Consider the following 23,498-nt stretch of genomic DNA (forward strand, 5'->3'; position numbering starts at 1 on the left):
CTCTGGGCGCCGCCCACCATCCGTCTATCGTGCCCCTGTGCGCCACCTCCTCCTCCTGGTTTTTATGCCGGCGCCTGCACTGTGACAAGAGTTCTCGGGCATGCACAGTGCGCGCTGCCCGAGAACAGACATCAGGCTATTGCGCCTGCGTGTTGCCAAGGCCCCAGCCCAACAGTGTGAATACATCATAACACACTGTGGGGTGGCATCTGGGGCCTCCGCAACACAAAGGCGCAATAGCCTGATGTCGGTTCTCAGGCAGCGCGCACTGCGCATGCCCGAGAACTCTTGTCACAGCGCAGGCGCCAGCATACAAACCAGGAGGAGGCGGCGCACAGGGGCATGATAGACGGATGGTGGGTGGTGCCTAGACACAAGACAAGGAGCATGATGGAAGGATGGTAGGCGGCTGATACAGGGGGACACACCATACCTATGGGACGCATTACAGGTATGAGGACCTAGTTATAAAAGTCGATATTTCAGCATTACTGGGGTTCAGAAACAGAAGAGCCACCTTCACAGAATGCAGCCTTAGTGCTGCTGAAGGTGGCTCTTTAACTTAAAAACGCCCTGGGGGGGTGACAGGTTCCCTTTAAAGGTTTCGGATTACCAAACAAATTTAAATATTAGACAAAGATAACACAAGTAAACACAAAATACAGTTTTTAAATGAATGTCTTTAAGAGAAAAAATAAATCCAAACCCATATAGCCTTGTGTGAAAAAGGAAATGGTCTGGAAATGGTTATAAAGCCATCACCCAAACTTTGGGACTCCAGTGTACCACAGTGAGAGCCATTTATCCACAAATGACAAAAACATGGAACAGTGGTGAACCTTCCCAGGAGTGACTGGCCAATCAAAATTACTGCAATAGCGCTGCAACAACTCATCTAAGAAGTGACAAAAGAGCCCACAACAACACATCCAATGAACTTCAGGACTCACTTGCCTCAGTTAAGGTTGGTGTTCATGACTCCACACAAGAAAGACTGGGTAAAAACAGCCTGCATGGGTGAATTCCAAGACGAAAACCACTGCTGAGCAAGAAGAACAAAAAGGTTCATCTCAGTTTTGACAGAAAACATCTTAATAATCCCGAAGACGTTTGTGAGAATACTCTGTAGACATATGAGACAACAGTTGAACTTTTTGGAAGGTGTATGTCCCATTACTTATGGCAAAGAAGTAACAGCATTTCATAAAAGGATCATATCAACAGTAAAATATAGTGGTGGTAGTGTGATGGTCTGGGGTTGTTTTTGCTGCTTCAGGACCTGGAAGACTTGCTGTGGTAAATGGAACCATGAAGTCTGCCATCTACCAAAAAAATCCTGAAGGAGAATGTCCAGCCCTCTGTTCGTGACCTCAAGATAAAGCACACTTGGGTTATGTAGAAGGACAATGGTCCAAAACACACCAGCAAGTACCCCTCTGAATGGGCTCCCCACTGGGTAATCATACCAGAAAATGAAAAGCTACATAAAACACCAGAATCAAATATGTTTATTAAAATATGCACATGCAATCTTCTTCATTAACATAAACAGATTCAGGATATATAACTCCAATTCAAGAGCGTGACCACCCATATGAGACCACCTCTTCACTGAAAATTGGGAATGATCATAAAGATCCATCTATAATTATATATCTTTTATATATCTATTTATTATATATCTATTATAGAATCATATAATGGTAGAGTTGGAAGGGACCTCCTGGGTCATCTGGTCCAACCCCCTGCTCAAAGCAGGATTCACTAAATCATCCCAGACAGATGTCTATCCAGCCTCTGTTTGAAGACTTCCATGGAAAGAGAACTCGCCACCTCTTGTGGCAGCCTGTTCCACTCATTGATCACCCCAACTGTCAAAATGTTTTTTCTAATATCTAATCTGTGCCTCCTCCCATTCAGTTTCATCCCATTGCTTCTAGTCTTTCCTTGTGCAAGTGAGAATATAGATGATCCTTCTACAATGTCACAGCCCTTGAGATATAAGTAGACAGCTATGAAGTCTCCTCTCCTTTTTTTTGCAAGCTAAACATTCCCAAATCCTGTAGCCGTTCCTTATAAGACATGGTTTGCAGATCGGTCACCATTCTGGTCGCTCTTCTCTGAACTTGCTCCAGTTTCTTGATGTCTTTTTAAAATGTGGTGCCCAGAACTGGACACAGTATTCCAGATGAGGTCTGACCAAAGAGGAGTAGAGGGCAATAATGACTTCACGTGATCTAAACTGTATGCTTCTGTTAATGCATCCCAGAATTGCATTTGCCTTTTTTGCTGCTACATCGCACTGTTGACTCATGTTCAGTTTATGATCTATTAGTATACCCAAGTCTTTTTCACATGTGCTGTTGCTTAGCCCTATTCCTCCCATTCTCTATATGCTTTTTTCATTTTTATTGCCCAGATGTAGTACTTTGCATTTTTCCCCTGTTAAAAACCATTCTGTTAGTTGCTGCCCACTGCTCCAGTTTATTTATATAGCTTTTTGAATCCTCTCTCTCTTCTCTAGTATTAACTATCCCTCCTAGCTTTGTATCATCAGCAAATTTAATCAGTTTACCCTCAATTCCTTCATCTAATTCATTGATAAATATGTTAAATACAGGGCCCAGGACAGAACCCTGTGGTACCCCACTTGAGATATTCTTCCAACTGGATGTGCAGCCATTTATGACCACTCTTTGGGTCCGATCACTAAGCCAGTTATGAATCCACCCTTCAGTTGCCTCGTCCATTCCATACTTAGTCATTTTTTCAATTATGATGGTGTGAGATACTTTGTCAAATGCTTTGTTGAAGTCAAGATATACGATATCTACAGCATTTGCCTGATCCACCCAGTCAGTGATTCTGTCATAGAAGGAAATTAAGTTAGTCTGACATGACTTATTAGTTACAAACGTATGCTGACTCTGGTTAATCACTTCATTTTTATCCAGGTACTTACATACATGTTTAATAATTTGTTCAAAGATCTTTCCTGGTATAGAAGTCGGACTCACCAGCCTATAGTTCCCTGGGTCCACCATCTTCCCCTTTTTGAAGATCAGAACAACATTTGCTCTTCTCCAGTATTCTGGGACTTCTGTTCTCCAAGAATTTTCAAAGATTATGGAGAGTGGTTCAAAAATTTCTTTGGCTATCTCCTTCAGTACTCTGGGGTGTAATTCATCTGGACATGGAGACTTGAATTCATTTATGCTAGCTAAGTGTTCCCACACTATCTTTCTGTTTATAGATATCCTGGATTCTTCTATTCCTTTAATAGGACAGTGAAGATCAGTTGATGTTACATATCCTTTCTGAGAGAAACCAGATGCAAAATAGGAATTTAAAAGCTCAGCCTTCTCACATCCTTTCTTACCATTTCATCCTGTAAAAATTGTATAGCATCTTTGACGTTGATGTTTTAACTGAAGAAGAGTTCAGAAATCAATATTTTGTGGATGATGATTTTTAATCACAGCTTTCATGCTTCTTGGCATGTTTTCCACCAGTCTTTCACACTGCTTCTGGCGCAAAAATTTAAGCAGTTCTTTGATTGCTTCTAACTATCCATCATCCTCTTGAATACATTCCAGAGGCTTTGGGTCTGGAGAATGGGCTGCCCATGACAGTGTTTTGATGTGGCTGTCTTACACAGTGGGTGAAATAAGTATTGCACATGTCAGCACTTTAAGTAAATGTATTTCTAAAGGTGTTATTGACATAAAAGTCTGACCAGATGTCAGTAACAACCCATCCAATCCACACAGGCCCAGAAATCAAACCATAGATGTCCATAAATTATGTATAATAATGAGAAATAATACAGGGAAAACGTGTTGAACACGCTTACTGAAATTTAAGTTAACACTTCGTACAAAAGCCTTTGTTGGTGATGACAGCTACCTTGTCATAGTATTTTTATTTTACTCATTTCTATAGCGCCATTAATTCCACAACGCTTTACAGACATTATCATCACTGTCCCCAATGGGGCTCGCAATCTAAATTCCCTATTAGTATGTCTTTGGAGTGTGGGAGAAAACCAAAGTACCCAGAGGAAACTCACGCAAACACGCAGAGAACATACAAACTCCTTACAGATGTTTGTCCTTGGTGGGATTTGAACCCAGGACCCCAGCACTGCAAGGCTGCAGTGCCAACCATTGAGCCATCTTTCTCAATAGACAAGTTTATTATATGCAAGTGATGAAAGAATGGATACAAAATTTACAAAATATCTTGATTTATTTAGTACCAGTCATGAGCACCACAAACAGAAATACATGCACTTAAATGTCTTAAGTGCTCTCAGTGAGAGAAACAAAATAGGAATCTTGTTGGTATGATACCTTTTAATGGCTAACAAATAATAGTGAATGATGTTACAAAGCAAACTTTCAAGACAACTAAAGCTTGCTTTGTAACATCATTCACTATTATTTGTTAGCCATTAAAAGGTATCATACCCACAAGATTCCTATTATGTTTCTCTCACTGAGAGCACTTTATATATTTTTTTCTACTGGCTAACACGGTACCAAACCACTTTTTTCGTCTTACATGTCAAGGCATGTTATAAGTGATGTTATTAATGGTTGTCTGAGGAATGTTTTGCCACGCTAAATACATGCATTTGGGCACACTAATCATCAAGCTGCTGGCTGCAACTTTTGCAATTACTGACCAATCACATCCCAGATACAGTATGTGTGGTCGTAGACAAGTCTGTAGATGCTGCAGGCCATGATAGGACAATTTGGCCATACAGGCTGGTCACAGTAGCACAACAAACATCCAGCCTGGTGATGTTACGCATGTTGAAAACGGCTCCTGAGACACTTTGGAAAAATAGCTGTACCACTGGTTCCACCATCAAATCAAAGTAACTCCGAGCTTTTTGTGTATTTGGAATATCAGAGGGGTCCAGCTACCATGCATTATGTCACCCCATACCGTAATCTCGGCAATAGGACCAGTGTGACATTCTCTAATGAAGGCCTCTTGATAGTGTTTATCATGTGGTCTTCAGACCAATCTCTGGCTACTGTTGTGTCCAAGACAAAAGTAGGACTCCTCACAGCCTATGTGGCTTAAATGCGCTACCATAGCCTGCAGCATTTGCTGACTTGTCTCCCACGAAACATATTTGGGACATCATTAGTTGCCATTTGTGAAGGGAGCTGCCAACACCTTATTTAAATCAAGATGTTTTGAACATTTTTTCATTTGCAAATCACTAACATGTCTAGCAATCCTGAGACTTACAGCCAAAGCAAACGGACAATACTCTATATTCTTCCTTCTAGTCCTGTCCTCTGCTTTCGACACAGTTGACCACTGCCTCCTACTACAGATCCTCTCCTCCTTTGGCATCAAAGACCTCGCCCTATCCTTGATCTCCTCATACCTTTCAAACCGCACATTCAGCATCTCCCACACTACCTCCTCATCCCACCCTCTCTCTGTTGGAGTCCCCCAAGGCTCTGTTCTAGGACCCCTACTCTTAATTTATACCATTCGCCTGGGTCAACTCAAAGTCCCATGGATTCCAGTACCACCTTTACGCTGATGACACTCAGATGTACCTCTCTGGCCCAGACGTCACCTCTCTGCTGTCCAGAATCCCAGAGTGTCTATCAGCCATATCCTCCTCCTTCTCCTCTCGCTTCCTCAAGCTCAATGTGGACAAATCTGAACTCATCATCTTTCCTCCATCTCACAGATCTTCCTTACCTGACCTATCACAATTAATGACATCACGCTTTCCCCAGTACCGGAAGTCCGCTGCCTCGGAGTAACCCTTGATTCTGCACTGTCCTTCAAACCGCACATCCAAGCTCTTTCTACCTTCTGTCACCTCCAGCTCAAAAATATTTCCAGAATCCATCCTTTCCTCAACCCTCAATCTACTAAAATGCTTGTGCACGCCCTCATCTCCTGCCTCGACTACTGCAACATCCTTTTCTGTGGTCTCCCTGCTAACACCCTTGCACCTCTCCAGTCCATCCTTAACTCTGCTGCCTGACTAATTCATCTCTCTCCTCGCTACTCCTCCGCTTCTCCCCTCTCGAAATCTCTTCACTGGCTTCCATTCCCTCAGCGTATCCAGTTCAGATTACTAATACTGACCTACAAGGCCATCTATAACCTGTCTCCTCCATATGTCTCTGAACTAATCTCCCGATACCTTCCCTCACGTAATCTACGGTCATCCTAAGACCTCCTTCTCTCCTCTACACTTACTCATGCCTCACCCAACCGCCTCCAAGACTTCTCCCGAATAGCCCCCATCCTCTGGAATTCTTTGCCCCAAGATGTCCGACTATGAACCACATTCGGATCCTTCAGACGGAACCTGAAAACCCATCTCTTCAAGAAAGCCTACAGCCTGCAATGACCCCGCTACCTCCTCACCACTACTGGAGATATCACCTCAACCAACACTGGAACTGCTGCAACCCACCAACCTACTGTCTCCTTCCCCATCATCCAGTAGCATGTAAGCCCAAAAGGGCAGGGTCCTCTCCCCTCTGTATCAGTCTGTCATTGTAAGTTTGTTTACTGTAAGTGATATCGGTAATTTGTATGTAACCCCTTCTTATGTACAGCACCATGGAATCAATGGTGCTATATAAATAATAATTTCCATAATTCCATGACTTTTCCTTCTTAGCGTTGCAATTTCAATGTTGGGGAATGTGTATATATACACAAAGATAAAAACAGATAGAGAGATAGATAGATAGATAGATAGATAAAAATAGAAAAATAAGCAGCACTCCAATTTAAATGAGAACTCTGTCATGTGGCAACATATTGGTTTCACAGCAGAGTAAGCTGGATAAAGGTTCTGTTGTGGACCCAAAAGTTTGCCACATGGGATAATAAAGCATTCTCCACCATTTGCACATTTAAATTGGAGTGTTGCTTATTTTTCTATTTTTACCTTATTGGACCTATGGGTATGTATCTAAAAAGCCTTGTATCCATTATATATATTTGTTAATAACCTTAAGTGATAGTTCTTGGAGGAGTCTGTTGTACTCTTGGCGTGCAGCGGTACTGCGCTCTTTTCTCTTATCTCTTACTCCCAAGCACATAAATGAATATTAATGTAAATGATCCTTCTTGTTTACGGATCTTAGTTGCTTAAATGTATAAGTGACAAGGCAGGAAATTTCACAATTCGAGATTCCCCTAAAATGCTGTTGGTACTTAATCACACATTGAATCATATTGCACTGCACTTTTATGACTAATAATTTTCTAAGTGAAATATGCTCACAGCTCCCTATATGGCTAGCTGGGTGTGAGAATACTGAGGTTTAGGTTTCCTTTAACGAGTGACATGTACGTTGAGGAGACATGACTCAACATCTTCTTTTCATCCAATTATAAAGTTTAAATTGAAATTCTGATGAATGGTAAATCACTTGCGAACCTTTGCAATGTTACAGATGCCCTGCATAATGAGTGCCAATGAAAAACATCAGTCTCTAATTTGACCGTCCATGAGTTTTCTTCTTCTAGCCACATTAGACTTAACTGACTTAACCAGAATGTTTAGTCTCTTGTACCAGTGCTTGCTTTGGTGCCCTTAGCTTGAAAGCACATGGTAATTAGGATTTGAATGCAATTAGGGAATGTTTACTTTTATCTACTATTGGATTATTCGGGAATCATTAGAAAATGGCATCAGAGGACAGGTCAGGGTGTAACCTGAAAAGCTCATTGACAGAATGAAAAGAGCTTCTTCACATTACAAAAAGCATCCCTGTTCAGCACCCTGTGGTGCATGTTAGCAATGCAAACAGTGAGTCTGTAGAGAAGAATGCAGGTGAACATCTATAAGGTGCATACACCCTACATGTTATTTGAGCTAATGGAGTGCAGAGCAGCAAATGACTTAAGTATTCAACACTCAGACCAGTAAAATTCCCCCCAAGCAGAAGAGATAGGCTTTCTGAAATGTAGGCTCTTATCTATAGATTTACAATAATATACAAAGAGAAACCTGTTTTTGGATTCTCACAAGAAGTTTTGTGAATCTCCTTATCTCTTAGCTAGTGTGGATATGGGTAGAGTAGTCACCCATCTTGTTTGAGCAGAACTCTCTCGATCATGGCACACATAGGACCTAAAACAAGTACTTTATGTTGCTCAGATATCTTTAACAAGAATTGCTAAGTTGTGATCATTAACATGCATCCACACACAGCCCACATTATGTTACATTTCTCTTAGTTACCTTATCCGTCTGTAAGCTCACAGCGGTACCGTATCTGCAGAAAGTTACAAAATGCTCACAGTTGTCCCAGAGCAAGCTATAAGATGTGGTTCCCACAAGTTTCTCGGCCCTCTGAGCCACTTCTTCATTAGAAATGGGATCGTTTTTAAAACGTCGGTCCATGTGGTTAACTAATATAATTGAACCGTAAGCGAAATCGGTCACGTTGTCCACTCTCACACTAGCCATTTTAGCTAGCACTCCAGCTACCAATCTTTTGTTATTCACTACCTTGTCAACGCGAGCCTTCTCGCAAGTCAAAGCTGGAAGAATGTCTGGAATTAAATGTGCAACTCGATTGTTTCCAAGGTAGATGCCAAAATGGACGAAGAGAGTGCGTGGAACTTCTAGAAGATCACCTCTTCTAAAGAGCGATGTTTCATACACTTTACCATTTTTATCAGTTACGGGAATGCTCTTTGGATTTGCTCTCACAAAGAATAATATCTTGTCCAAAAGAAATGACAGAACACCCAACAGTGGATTTTTCATCTTCAGTAGTTGCTTGCTGATTTATCAGTGGCTTTAACGAGCTCACATTCTTAGTATTGGACTTGCTTTCTCATGGCATGTGGGTTGGGACCTGTGCTTTATACAGCTTAGTAGGATTGGTTGAAATGTAGGCAGCTCTTTCAAGACTGACACTCACTGCATTTTTAATTAAGGAATAAATATACACCTATGACTCGTGTGCGATTAACACTTGAAAAGCTATGGAAGTCAAACAGTAAATGCCACATGTTACAGTCTGTTTCTGTCCACCATCTTTAGAGTAAATGTGAAGACAAACAGAAATCTTCATCCCTAATAAAACCATACTAGACATAAATGTTATCAATTCCCGGTTACATACCAGCTATTGAGCATGATAATACATACTACAAGTGAATAAAGTGCCTTCATATAACTGCTCTTAAAGGAAACATGTTATCACTGAAAACGTTAATTGCAGATATAGGGTTAATCTGCAGATACATAGAATTACAATGCTGCCAGGCCGCCTTACTGAAAGGATGGCTACTGGTAAAAAAAAATATTTATTTCCTCATGGAGGCTGCCGGCATCTGTCCACAGCGAGCTGCCAATCAAAATGTCAGGACGTGCTTACAGTAAGGTGAGCAGTGACTGCAGCCGATCTGAGCAGCCAGCGGCAAATAGAAGGAAATATTGCTCATTCAGTGCAGCAGAGAGGTAGCATTGCAAGGGTATGTGCACACGATGCGGATTTGCTGCCGATCCGCAGCGGATTTGCCCCTGCGGATCCGCTGCAGATCCGCAAGTGATTTACAGTACAATGCTATTCTATGGGGGGAAAAAAATGCTGTGCACATGCTGTGGAAAATTCAGCGTGGAAACGCAGCATTTTTTTCCGCAGCATGTCAATTCTTTGTGCGGATTCAGCAGCGTTTTTACACCTATTCCATTATAGGAATCAGCAGGTGTAAAAACGCAGGCTAAATCCGCACAAAATCCGCAGGAAAATCATGACTTGCGGATTCTGCCGAAAGATGCAGAAAAATCCGCACAGCAATCCGCAATGTGTGTACATACCCTAACGCTCTTTACCTTCAGATTCACCCAACATGTGCAGCTAAATAGCATTTTTCGAGGCGAGAGGTTCCCTTTAAATAATCTGTGCAGATCTGTGGTTGTCATCATATAAAGTCATTATCTGGTAATTGTTCAACTACAGCCTAGATGCATTGACCAGAAAGAATTACAGATCATGAACTCTTATGTTCTACATATAATAGAATATTCACAAAAGTGTAAAAAGTTGGATTCAACTAGAGCTAATAGAAATTCGAGTGCATTTCAATAAAGCTGTAATGTATTAATGCTAAATTGCATTATTCCTATGTATTGTTGGAATAGATTCTTAAATAGAAATGTTTATCAGAGAAGCACCATTCATAGACCAAAAAAATCCAGATTTTCGTAAAGGAGCCTGTGGGTGTACTGGTAGAAATTTGTCAAAATAAGACCACGTGCACACGTCCAGTATTTTACCTCAGTATTTGTATATTCATAGGAAAAGTATAATAGAAACAGGTCACCACTTCTGGATTTATCACCCACTCCTGGTTTTGGATTACAAATACTGAGGTAAAATACTGAACATGTGAACATGGCCTGAACATGATGTGTGTGGCCTGACATCGCATAGTTTGCCGAATACGTCTAAACCTTGCCTTATCCCTCATACTCACGACACAGTCGTGTGCGCTTGGCTGTACGGAGACAAACTGGATGGCACCATATCAGGAGGTACTTTCATCTGAAAGCAGAATATATCAGGATTAAGGCACTGGAGCAAACGCAATATGAATATGAAAGACAAATCTCAATCTGCCACCACGTGACATCGGAGGTAGAAGACGGTACAGTAGGGCACAGTAGTTGAAATCTAACGGTGCTGTATTATGGCTCCATAAAACTGTATGTATGTGTTACACAGGGCTGTAATATGATCAAGTGCATTACGCCTTAAAATAGCGCCACGTGTAACATCCCTTTAATGCACCAAACCACGAGACATTATATTACCACTGAGCCGGCTGTGCTTCTGCCCACACGTCTCTTCCTTCTCTGTGTCTATTCTTTCCTTGTGTATGCAGCTGGTTCATATGGAAACATTTTGCCGTGTAATAGTTGGACTTTGCTTCATACCATAAAGTGTATCAGATACCATCGCATTATATTAGGGCCATCAGAACGCAGATTATAAGATACTGTATCGCCATTCACTGTAAACCACACGCTTTAGCTAAGCTTTCATTAAAATATTACAGTCAGGTTTAAAAAAAAAAAAAAATTAATAAAATTAAGCAAATATCAAATTATTGATCCCAATCTATACTTTAAAAATTCCATGTTGGATATGACGCCTGCAGGCATGGCAATATTCTGTATACTGAGGGACAACTGACACTAAGCAAAGCAGAGGTTCCTGTCGTGTCATGTTAGTGGACTTTGTTTACTAGTCAAATAGCAATAATAAAAATGATCATATGATCAGCCTATTTTGGTTCAATAGCGTTAGATAAGGGTGTTGCCTGTGGATACACCTTTTCATTCTAAAAGACCTGCACATGTTTAAAACAAGAAATGTACCCATATTAGAATCATAGAATCGTAGAGTTGGAAGGGACCTCCTGGGCCATCTGGTTCAACCCCCTGCTCAAAGCAGGATTCGCTAAATCATCCCAGACAGATGTCTGTCCAGCCTCTGTTAGAAGACTTCCATTGAAGGAGAACTCACAGATTCTCGTGGCAGCCTGTTCCACTCATTGATCACTAACTGTCAAAAAGTTTTTTCTAATATCTAATCTGTGTCTCCTCCCATTCAGTTTCATCCCATTGCTTCTAGTCTTTCCTTGTGCAAATGAGAATAAAGATGATCCTTCTGCAATGTGACAGCCCTTGAGATATTTGTACACAGTTATTAAGTCTCCTCTCAGTCTTCTCTTTTGCAAGCTAAACATTCCCAAATCCTGCAACCTTTCCTCATATGACAGGGTTTGCAGTCCGGTCACCATTCTGGTCGCTCTTTTCTGAACTTGCTCCAGTTTCTTGATGTCTTTTTTTTACATGACTTATTAGTTACAAACCCATGCTGACTCTGTTTAATCTCTTCATTCTTATCCAGGTACTGACATACATGTTTAATAATTTGTTCAAAGATCTTTCCTGGTATAAAAGTCAGACTCACCGGGCTATAGTTGCCTGGGTCCACCTTCTTCCCCTCTTTGAAGATAGGGACAACATTTGCTCTTCTCCAGTCTTCTGGGACTTCTCCTGTTCTCCACGAATTTTCAAAGATTATGGAGAGCGGTTCAAAAATTTCTTCTGCTATCTCCTTCAATACTCTGGGGTGTAATTCATCTGGACCTGGAGACTTGTATTCATTTAGGTTAGCCAAGTGTTTCCTCACTATACTTCTGTTTATAGATATCATGGATTCTTCTATTCCCTTAATAGGACAGTGAAGAATAGTTGATGTTACATTTCCTTTCTGAGAGAAAACAGATGCAAAATAGGAATTTAAAAGTTCGGCCTTCTCAACATCCTTTCTTACCATTTCATCATTTTCATCCTGTAAAAATCCTATAGCATCTTTGACTTTTCTTTTACTTTTGACATATCCCCAAAATCCTTTATTATTGCTTTTGATGTTTCTTGCAAGCCTCAATTCATTGTCAGCTTTAATAATCTGATTTGTGCCCTGCAGGTTCTGCAGACAGCATTATATTCTTCTTTAGATATGCCTCCTTCTTTCCATTTTATAAACATTTCTTTCTTCCTTTTTAGCATGTGCTTAAGTTCTGTGTTCATCAATCCTGGTTTCCTTAAATGCTTCCTATTCTTCCCTCTTTTCGGAATTGTTAACGATTGTGCTTTGAGAATTTAATTTTTCAAGATTTCCCATCCTTCCTGGACATTTTTGTCCTTAAGGATATCCAGCCATTGGATCCCTTCAATTCTCTTTCTGAATCCCTTAAAATCTGCCCTTCTGAAATCTAAGCTTGACGTCTGAGTCTTCACAGGTCTTCCTCCTCTAGTTATCCAAAATTCTAAAATAGCATGGTCGCTACCTCCTAGGGTCCCAGCCACTTTTACCGCCTCAACCATTTCCTCCCTGTTTAGAAGGATTAGATCCAAGGTAGCAGTTCCCCTTGTTTTCTCACCTACCTTTTGGAAGATAAAGTTGTCAGCAAGAGAGGATAAGAATTTCCTTGACCTGTTAGTTTTGTCTGAGAGAGATTCCCAACAAATGTCTGGATAGTTGAAATCTCCCATGACAACTATGTCATATTTTTTGGAGAACTTGGCCATTTGATGCTTAAAGAGTTCATCCATATCTTCAGCTTGCACAGGCAGCCTGTAGTAAATGCCTACAATGGTGTCCTTTCCATTGTTCTGTCCTTGTATTCTTACCCAAACAGTTTCCACAGAACTCCCAGTCTCTGAAGCTTCAATCTCTGTGCAGATATACGTGTTTCTAACATACAGTTAGGTCCATATATATTTGGACAGAGACAACATTTTTCTAATTTTGGTTCTAGACATTATCACAGTGAATTTTAAACAAAACAATTCAGATGCAGTTGAAGTTCAGACTTTCAGCTTTCATTTGAGGGTATCCACATTAAAATTGGATGAAGGATATAGGAGTTTCAGCTCCTTAACATGTGCCACCCTGTTTTTAAAAGGGACTAAAAGTAATTGGACAGAATAATTGTAAATAAAATGTTTATTTCTAGTGCTTGGTTGAAAATCCTTTGTTGGCAATGACTGCCTGAAGTCTTGAACTCATGGACATCACCAGACACTGTGTTTCCTCCTTTTTGATGCTCTGCCAGGCCTTCACTGCAGTGGTTTTCAGTTGCTGTTTATTTGTGGGCCTTTCTGTCTGAAGTTTAGTCTTTAACAAGTGAAATGCATGCTCAATTGGGTTGAGATCAGGTGACTGACTTGGCCATTCAAGAATATTCCACTTTTTTGCTTTAATAAACTCCTAGGTTGCTTTGGCTTTATGTTTTGGGTCATTGTCCATCTGTAGTATGAAATGACGACCAATCAGTTTGGCTGCATTTGGCTGGATCTGAGCACACAGTATGGCTCTGAATACCTCAGAATTGATTCGGCTGCTTCTGTCCTGTGTCACATCATCAATAAACACTAGTGACCCAGTGCCACTGGCAGCCATGTATGCTCAAGCCATCACACTGCCTCCACCGTGTTTTACAGATGCTGTGGTATGCTTTGGATCATGAGCTGTACCACGCATTTGCCATACTTTTCTCTTTCCATCATTCTGGTAGAGGTTGATTTTGGTTTCATCTGTCCAAAGAATGTTCTTCCAGAACTGTGCTGACTTTTTTAGATGTTTTTTAGCAAAGTCCAGTCTAGCCTTTTGATTCTTTATGCTTATGAGTGGCTTGCACCGTGCAGTGAACCCTCTGTATTTACTTTCATGCAGTCTTCTCTTTATGGTAGATTTGGATATTGATATGCCTACCTCCTGGAGAGTGTTGTTCACTTGGTTGGCTGTTGTGAAGGGGTTTCTCTTCACCATGGAGATTATTCTGCGATCATCCACCACTGTTGTCTTCCGTGGGCACCCAGGTCTTTTTGCATTGATGAGTTCACCAGTGCTTTCTTTCTTTCTCAGGATGTACCAAACTGTAGATTTTGCCACTCCTAATGTTGTAGCAATTTCTCGGATGGGTTTTTTCTGTTTTTGCAGCTTAAGGATGGCTTGTTTCACCTGCATGGAGAGCTCCTTTGATGGCATGTTTCCTTCACAGCAAAACCTTCCAAATGCAAGCAACACACCTCAAATCAACTCCAGGCCTTTTATCTGCTTAATTGAGAATGACATAATGAAGGGATTGCCCACACCTGTCCATGAAATAGCCTTGGAGTCAATTGTCCAATTACTTTTGGTCCCTTTAAAAACAGGGTGGCACATGTTAAGGAGCTGAAACTCCTAAACCCTTCATCCAATTTTAATGTGGATACCCTCAAATGAAAGCTGAAAGTCTGAACTTCAACTGCATCTGAATTGTTTTGTTTAAAATTCATTGTGGTAATGTCTAGAACCAAAATTAGAAAAATGTTGTCTCTGTCCAAATATATATGGGCCTAACTGTACAATGCGACACCTCCTCCTCGTTTATCAAATCGTTATCGTTACTTGCAAATAAGTTGTATCCTTCTAGCCTTGTATTCCAATCGTGTACTGTCCCACCAAGTTTCAGTGATTCCAATGACATCATATTTCTTTTCCTGCGTTAGTAGTTCCAAATCTCCTTGTTTGTTGCCCATGCTTTGTGCATTAGTATAGAAACATTTTAGTTTGTGATTGGTTTCTCTTTCTACAATATTTTTATTATTTAGATTTTTTTGTCTTTGTTCTTTCCTCCCATTTCTAATAGCAGAGTTCTCAATAGCATTTGTCAGGTGTATGGCTTTTTCTGGTCTTTTGCTTCCCTTCCTGCATTGCACTAGTTCAAAGCTCTCCTTTTAAGTGTAGCAAGGCGACTTCCAAATACATGTTTTCCAGTCTTAGCAAAGTGCACCCCATCTCTAGCAAATAGTACATCGTATAGGTAATTCACTCCGTGATCCAGAAATCCAAATCCTTGCTGACGGCACCATCGACGTAGCCAGTTTTTCTCCTGCAGAATCTTATTCCACCTCCTTGTTCCATGGCCATCCACTGGAAGGATGGAAGAGAAGACCACCTGCGCTCCCATATTTTCCCTCCCCGTGTCCAGCGCGGCCTTTCAATTGATGCACCAGTCTATGTTTGCTTGGTGAGCATAGCAAGTCTGCCAATGAAGATGAGTGTGCCTCTGAGCTCCGTGATTGGCTGCAGCAGTAATGTTCGCTATAGTTGTTTCATCATTGCAAAGAGTTAAAACATGGGCAAGGTGCGCTTAAGGCCTTCATCATCACAGCTTGTATATTATGTGTCACTTCCCTCGCCTTGTTTTTCCAGCTCTCACTACATGCTCCTTGACAGGTCATATACAAGCTGTGAATGCGCAGCCAGAGTTGCAGAATGACAGTGAGGGAAGGAGGGGACATTAAACTGGCACACAGACTGTAATAAGAATGGCTTGCATGAACAGCAAGATGTAAGCAATGCTTTCTGATCATTGATGCAGCATCACAGAAAGGACAGGAAGCACTTAGGATCAGTTTTAATGCTGTGATATGAGGTCACAGTGAAGAGTAGTAGGACCACATAAAGGTACATCTAAGGTCAGGCAATCAACCAGAGGAATATGAGCCTTAGGGCTCAGAGTCACATGCGATAAACTTGGACAAGACTTGCACGTCAATACCCGACACTGCCACCGGCACTCGAGTCGGAGTGTTCAGCTGCATAGAAATACATGCAGCTGAACGCTCCGATCCGAGTGCCAGCGGCAGTGCCGGGTATTGACGTGCAAGGCTCGTCCAAGTTTATCGCATGTATGAGCCCTTAGGCTATGTACACGTGAGGAGACTGCAGGCACGTAGGATGCAGTAACTGACTGTACACAGACCAAGGGTGGAAGGGGTTTATTATATAGTAGAAACTCCACGCAGGGAGAAGACGGAGGGATAATATTCCCTAACACAGAAAAAGGCTAATGAGGATAAATTAAGGAACAGGGACAAGTAAAGGCGACAATACAATAAAACATAACTTATCACTCTGACGCCAGTCATGGTTGAACTTCTGTCTGTGACTGGTGCTGCCTAGATTGCGTCGCAGTGGGGGTCTGTCACAATCCTGAGATAAATGATGTAGTATCTTTTGACTTTGGCGGTGTCCTCCCATGGTTCTGACGATGGCGGCCAATCCTCGAGATCCTGATGCGGGTCTTGGGTCCAGCAGATGAGGTGATGAAAAGGGATACGTCCTTATCCTCAGCAGTGAGTGTCCCAACACTACGGAGATTTGCAGCACTGCCCAAACACAATTTACAATGGGCAGACCGGTTCGCTGTGCCAAATCGACACACGCCTAAGTCCCGTTCACAGACCCACTGAATAACATTGGCCTGAGTGCTATCTGATGTAAAAAAGGATATCACTCATCCGATTTATACACTCTTGTGATTATGGCCTGAGGCTGGAGACACCCTTTTGTTAACTTCATAAACTCCAATTAAAATATGCATATTTGGTAGAATGCTGCATCTATTGAACATCATCTAAAGTTTAGATGATGTTCAATAGATGCAGCATTCTACCAAATATGCATATTTTAATTGGAGTTTATGAAGTTAACAAAACAGTATTTTTGTTAAATAGTGTTTATTGGGCTGAGTCTGCCTTGATGCTCAGACTCATTCACTTAAAAAGTTTGTCCGGTATTAGGGCACAAGTCACTGCATACTATGAGGATTCTCCAGCGCGGGCAGTGGTAAGTCATGTGACCGCAAGCATGCGATTTGCATACTTCTGGCCACAATGTGATTAGATGTGTCTGGCCTCACTCAATACACTTGCATTGAGAGCAAGGTCGTCTAGTTAGCAAATGACCTCGCATATGCAAATCACAAACATGCAGTCACACCCTGCCTGCTCCAGGGTCCTGCAGGGATTCACAAGTCTGCAGTCATACATAGAGTGACTACAGACCTGTACCCTAAGGCCAGACAACCCCTTTAAATACCAAAAACATCCTATGGACAAAAGAGGCACTGTTTGAAGAATAACTAGGTGTCCGCTTTTATTCCTTGTCAAACCCTTTAATCTTGTGTGAATAGGATTTGTAGAAGTCCCAAGTATTTTCACGGTGTTCTTTCACAGAAACATATAAGAAACCTCAGAAAACTCCTACTGTCATTTCACTAACCACTTGCCAACAAGTCACCCTGTGATCCAAACAGTTTTCTAAACTCCATTCTTTTCTCTAGAAGGAGGAAACTGCAATCCTCTTTCTCTAATAAGCCACCTGACTACAACAAATCCGGTAACACCATAACCCGCTAGAAGGGATCATTAAGACTTCTGTTGATGAATCCTACTTATCAGCTGATGTTATGGGTACAGCATGTGCCTCAATGTAAAACTCTACAGCCAAGACTAAATCATGTTACAAAACCCAATTAAAAGTGATGTAAACATCTGGCAGAAGCTCTCAAAACAAAATAGCTGACGAGGTGTAGCTTCCCGTTTCTCTACTTCGCAATATCATGTATTGTACAATGTATTAGTCACTGATATTTATTTCTTTTTATACACGGCATGGTATTTAATGGGAGAGGTTCAGAATAAGTATGCATTATAGGGTTTTCCCACTAGTAGGAGCTGTAACAGGAGACATGATGACATAGCAGGGTTAAAAGAAAACTCCCAGTTCTAGCACTTAACACCTTAGAAATCGTGGTAGTTTGCAGCACCTAAGCAATTTACCAGTGACAGTGAGCTCACCCCATCGGCACCCCTGTATATAGTTTGTGGGATACACATGGGCTTTTATGGCAGTTGTGCTTAACGCTAGCACCCAGGTCTTTTTTATTCACGGTCCTATTAGGCCTCGCCTAAGGTCAGGGTCTAAGCAGATAGTCCGATTTCTTAATAAAATGTGTCAAAGCATCAACAGGCTTAAAAGTAATAAAATCAGCTTCTGGGCAAGTGCACGACATCTCCGTAACCTACCTGAAAAAGGGCTAAAAAAACGCTAAAAAATTTGAACATATGCAGAGCAATACCAACAATACCAGTAAATAAGAAGTGATATAATAAATCAAGTAAATAATAAAATTAAGCTTTTCAGTACATAAAAATTCAAAATAAAAAAAAGTGCTGCAAATTGGAGGGACACGGACGCTAAATAGTATAAATGCACATATAGAAAAAAAACAAATTTAGTATACAATTGACTATAGAATGCTATACAAGTATTGAGCTCATCTCTTTTACCCAGGCACCAGATTAATATATTACATGTATTTAGAATTTTACTTCCTAGTACAGCATATAGAGGAATTGAAATACATTTGAATAAATCACGCATTATGCAGCCTGCCATCTAGATCTAGCAAAGTTGAACCAGTCGTGGGACTAATGGATTAAAAACATCTTGGGGGAAAATTGAGGAATTTTTGTTGTTTTTTTACCTCTTTTGCAGATGACGAGGGCATCGAGGGAATGGGCAAGGTCGTAAGTATGGTTTAAATAAGAATATTAAAGGAGTCTGTGTCTTTCTTTCAATTAAAGGACTTTTTCTGGGTGTCTGTGTTTTCTTATAATGTGACTATGGAGTTAGTAATGGGGGCATCGTATTGACTCCTCTCCATTACTAACCTTAGGGCTTGATGTCACCAAACAATAAAAAGGTGACATCAACTCCCCCCCAACTAATACCCCACTTGTCACCGCTACAGGGCAAGTGGGAATAACGAGGCTAAATGCCAGAATTGGCGCATCTTAGAGATGCACCTTTTGTGGGGTGGCTGAGAGCTGATGTTTTCAGCTGGGGGGGAGGGGGCCACATCCATGACCCCTTCCTCGGTTATTAATATCACCCCACAGCTGTCTGCAAAGCCTTTGCTGGTTATTAATTACAGGGGGACCCCACTTTTTTTTGGGTCCCCCATTTTAATAGCCAGAAAAGGCCAAGTATACAGCTCTGAGCTGATATTAATAGCCTGGGAAGCTCCATGGGTATTACCCCCTTCCCTATGGCTATCCTCTTGATTACATTCCAGAGGTTTTCAATGGGGTTCAGGCCTGGCGACCCATGACAGGTTTTTGATGTGCTAGTCTCTTAATTTTTGAAATATATATATATATATACACAGTGTGTGTGTGTGTGTGTGTGTGTGTGTGTATATATGTATGTATGTATATATATATACACACACACACACTGCTCAAAAAATAAATGGAACACTTAAACAGAATATAACTCCAAGTAAATCAAACTTCTGTGTAATCAAACTTTTCACTTAGGAAGCAACACTGATTGAAAATCAATTTAATATGCTGCTGTTCAAATGGAATAGACAACAGATGGAAATTATTGGCAATTACCAAGACACCCTCAATAAAGGAGTGGTTCTGCAGGTGGGGACCACAGACCACATCTCAGTACCAATTCTTTCTGGCTGATGTTTTGGTCACTTTTGATTGTTGGTTGCGCTTTCATACTTATGGTAGCACGAGACGGATTCTATAACCCAGGGTTCTCCAACAACAGATCATGTTTTCAGGATTTCCTTAGAATTGCTCAGGTGATAATTGCATCATCTGTGCAATACAAAGGAAATCCTGAAAACATGATCTGTTGGTGGGCCTTGAGGACTGGAGTTGGGGAACCCTGCTATAACCCACACGCAAGTGGCTCAGGTAGTGCAGCTCATCCAGGATGGCACATCAATGCGAGCTGTGGCAAGAAGGTTTGCTGTGTCTGTCAGCGTAGTGTCCAGAGGCTGGAGGCGCAACCAGGAGACAGGCCAGTACACCAGGAGACGTGGAGGAGGCCATAGGAGGGCAACAACCCAGCAGCAGGACCGCTACTTCCACCTTGTGCAAGGAGGAACAGGAGGAGCACTGCCAGAGTCCTGCAAAATGCTCTCCAGCAGGCCACAAATGTGCATGTGACTGCACAGACGGTTAGAAACTGACTCCATGAGGATGGTCTGAGGGCCCGACGTCCACAGATATGTAAAAAAACACTTATTATTCATATGCTCAGACTGTAGTTTTGATTTAATCTGCTTCAGATATCCAAAGCCCTGAAGTAATTAAAAGAAATGAACTGGACCTGATAAGTCTTCAGAGCCATTCTTTAGTTTATACACATATTTAAGAAAAGAAAACGCCCGCAGTTTGGTCGCCGCATAAAATGGACCAAAAATAAAGAGTTGCCTGCTTGAAAAACTCGGTGGGTATACCAAGGTCTAAAAACATGTGCTCATAACCTCACCCACAGAGAGCCACTTCAGCACTGCCTCTTCGCTGCTCCCTTGTTTTCTGTTAAAATGGCTGCAGCGGTGAAGTCATGTGTTCAGCACGTGACAACTGCAGCAAATTATTAGGCTTAACAGTATCATGCAGTTTATCTAGGTATGGCCACTGAGTTGAGTAATTTACTGCAACAATCAGATGGTGTAGACATGACATCACCTCGGTAGCCATATGAAAAAAGACAGAAGTAACAGCGGAGAGGTAGTTGGGGAAAAAAGGTCATTTTGTCATTTTAAACAGGGCTGAATCCTTTGGGACATTGTATTATTAAAGCATACAATTCCTTTAAAATGTTACCTGTCAGGCAATAATACTCAGCAATCCAGAAGTATTATTGACTAAGTAAAAATGACTAAGTATGGAATGGACAAGGCAACTGATAGGTGGATTCATAACTGTCTTAGGCTACTTTCAGAGGCTACTTTCAGACTAGCGTTCTCAGGCGCAGCGCCGGGCCGCAGCTAAGCTCCGCCCCCGGCCGCGCCTCTTCCAGTCATCTCCTCCTCTGATCGCATGACACTGCATGCAATCAGCGTATCCTATATTTAGCGTTGGGTACACTCGTCGTGCGCTGGCATGATTTTGCCGACGCTTGCACCCTTTTGGCGCTGCGCCGAGCGCACAAAAATGCACTTTGTTACAAAATCATGCCAGCGCACGACCAGTGTACTCAACGCTAAATATAGGGTACGCTGATCGCCTGCAGCGTCATGCGATCAGAGGAGGAGCTGACCGGAGGGGGCGTGGCCGGGGCAGAGCTTAGCCGCAGCTGAGCGCTGCGCCCAGTAACGCTAGTGTGAAACTAGCCTTAGTGATCGAACCCAAAGAGTGGTCGTAAATGGCTGCACATCCAGTTGGAAGAATGTCTCAAGTGAGGTACCACAGGGCTCTGTCCTGGGCCCTGTATTGTTCAACATCTTTATCAATGATTTAGATGAAGGGATTGAGGATAAACTGAATAAATTTGCTAATGACACAGAGCTAGGAGTGATAGCTAATACTAGAGAAGAGATATAAATAAACAGGAGTAGTGGGCAGCAACGAATGGTTTTTAACAGGGAAAAATGTACTACATCTGGGCAATAAAAATAAAAAATATATACAGAAAGGGAGGAATAGGGCTAAGCAACAGCACATGTCAAAGAGACTTGGGTATACTTATAGATCATAAATAGTGATGAGCGAGTATACTCATTGCTCGGGTGTCCGCCGTGTATTTTGGCGTGCTCGGAGATTTAGTTTGTGTCGAAGCAGCGGCATGATTTGCTGCTGCTAGACAGTCTGAATACATGTGGGGATTCCCTAACAAACAGGCATTCCTCACATGTATTCAGCCTGTCCAGCAGCCGCAAACCATGCAGCTGCATTGACACAAAATCTCTGGGCATGCCAAAATACTCGGAGGACACGCGAGCATGCTTGCGAAAACCCGAGCAAAAAGTATACTCGCTCATCACTAATCAAACTGAACATGAATCAACAATGTGATGCAGCAGCAAAAAAGGCAAATGCAATTCTGGGATGTATTAACAGAAGCATACAGTCTAGATCACGTGAAGTCATTATTGCCCTCTACTCCTTTTTGGTCAAACCTCATCTGGAATACTGTGTCCAGTTTTGGGTACCATATTTTAAAAAAGACATCAACAAACTGAAGCAAACCATGTCATATGAGGAACGATTGCAGGATTTGGGAATGGTTAGCTTGCAAAAAAAGAGAGAGGAGACTTAATAGCTGTCCACAAATTTCTCAAGAGCTGTCACATTGTAGAAGGATCATCTTTATTCTCATTTGCACAAGGAAAGACTAGAAGCAATGGGATGAAACTGAATGGGAGGAGACAGATTAGATATTAGAAAAAAACTTTTTGACAGTTAGGGTGATCAATGAGTGGAACAGGCTGTTAAGAGAGGTGGCGAGTTCTCCTTCCATGGAAGTTTTCAAACAGAAGCTGGACAGACATCTTTCTGGGATGATTTAGTGAATCCTGCTTTGAGCAGGGGTTGGACCAGATGACCCAGGAGGTCCCTTCCAACTCTACGATTCTATTGCTGTATATATGCAACCGAATTTCAGATTTAAAAATGAACATGACAGGTGATACATGCTGTTCGATCCAGGGGCAACATGCATAAGGTACTGCCACCAGCTACAGATCCATTCAGTAGAATACTCAGACAGGTGGTTTCCCGCGGCTTCTCCCTGATGCAGAGTCATTAAAATGGAATATGTCAAGTTGAACATACTAATTGATATATCTTGTATTTCATTAATTCTAAGGGGTTAGGCTAGTTTCCCACTAGCGTTGAAGAGGGCTGCAGAAGGCAGACACTTCCTCCTTTCCTTACTCCGTGAAGCTCCGCCCACGCTCTGCCTACCGCCACATGCGTCCAGCGTTTCCCTCCGTACCTATCCTTAACATTAGGTACACAGGGACATGCGTTCTATGCGGATGCGTCCGCATGCGATGATTTGATGTGTGCGGCGACCGCAAGGTAACGCAAAAATTTGCTTCTCCGTGCAGTTGCCGTACACATCAAATTGCTGCATCCGGACGCATCCGCATACAACGCATTTCCCTGGGTACCTAATGTTAAAAGATAGGTACGCAGGGAAACGCTGGACGCATGCGGTGGTGGGCGGAGCTTCACGAAGGAAGGAAAGGAGGAAGTGGCTGCCATCCGCAGCCCTCCTGAACGCTAGTGTGAAACTAGCCTTGTCCAGAAC

At 41.9% G+C, this 23,498-nt stretch overlaps 1 protein-coding gene across 15 annotated transcripts in view; it reads right to left on the bottom strand.

The window, feature by feature from the left end:
- The window catches only part of LOC141090740 (lecithin retinol acyltransferase-like), a 211,800-nt gene that overhangs the window by 42,678 nt on the left and 145,624 nt on the right, over window positions 1-23,498 (bottom strand). For 2 of the 15 annotated variants that reach the window (XM_073576420.1, XM_073576412.1), the window contains exons 2-3: window positions 10,501-10,568; window positions 955-1,039 (exon numbers count right to left, since the gene is read on the bottom strand). The exons of 3 other annotated variants lie outside the window; for them this stretch is intronic. Coding sequence is in view for 1 of the 12 variants with exons in the window: in XM_073576407.1 (XP_073432508.1) it covers window positions 8,252-8,782 (531 nt within the window). In the remaining 11 variants the exon portion in view is untranslated. Of the gene's footprint in view, window positions 1-950; window positions 1,043-8,251; window positions 8,855-10,500; window positions 10,569-23,498 lie in introns of those variants that run through there. 10 more of the 15 variants (XM_073576422.1, XM_073576416.1, XM_073576421.1 and 7 more) reach the window with 9 other exon arrangements.

Source organism: Dendrobates tinctorius, unplaced genomic scaffold (genome assembly GCF_039654945.1).
Source record: "Dendrobates tinctorius isolate UK_male_01 unplaced genomic scaffold, ASM3965494v1 ptg000008l, whole genome shotgun sequence".
NCBI lineage: Eukaryota > Metazoa > Chordata > Amphibia > Anura > Dendrobatidae > Dendrobates > Dendrobates tinctorius.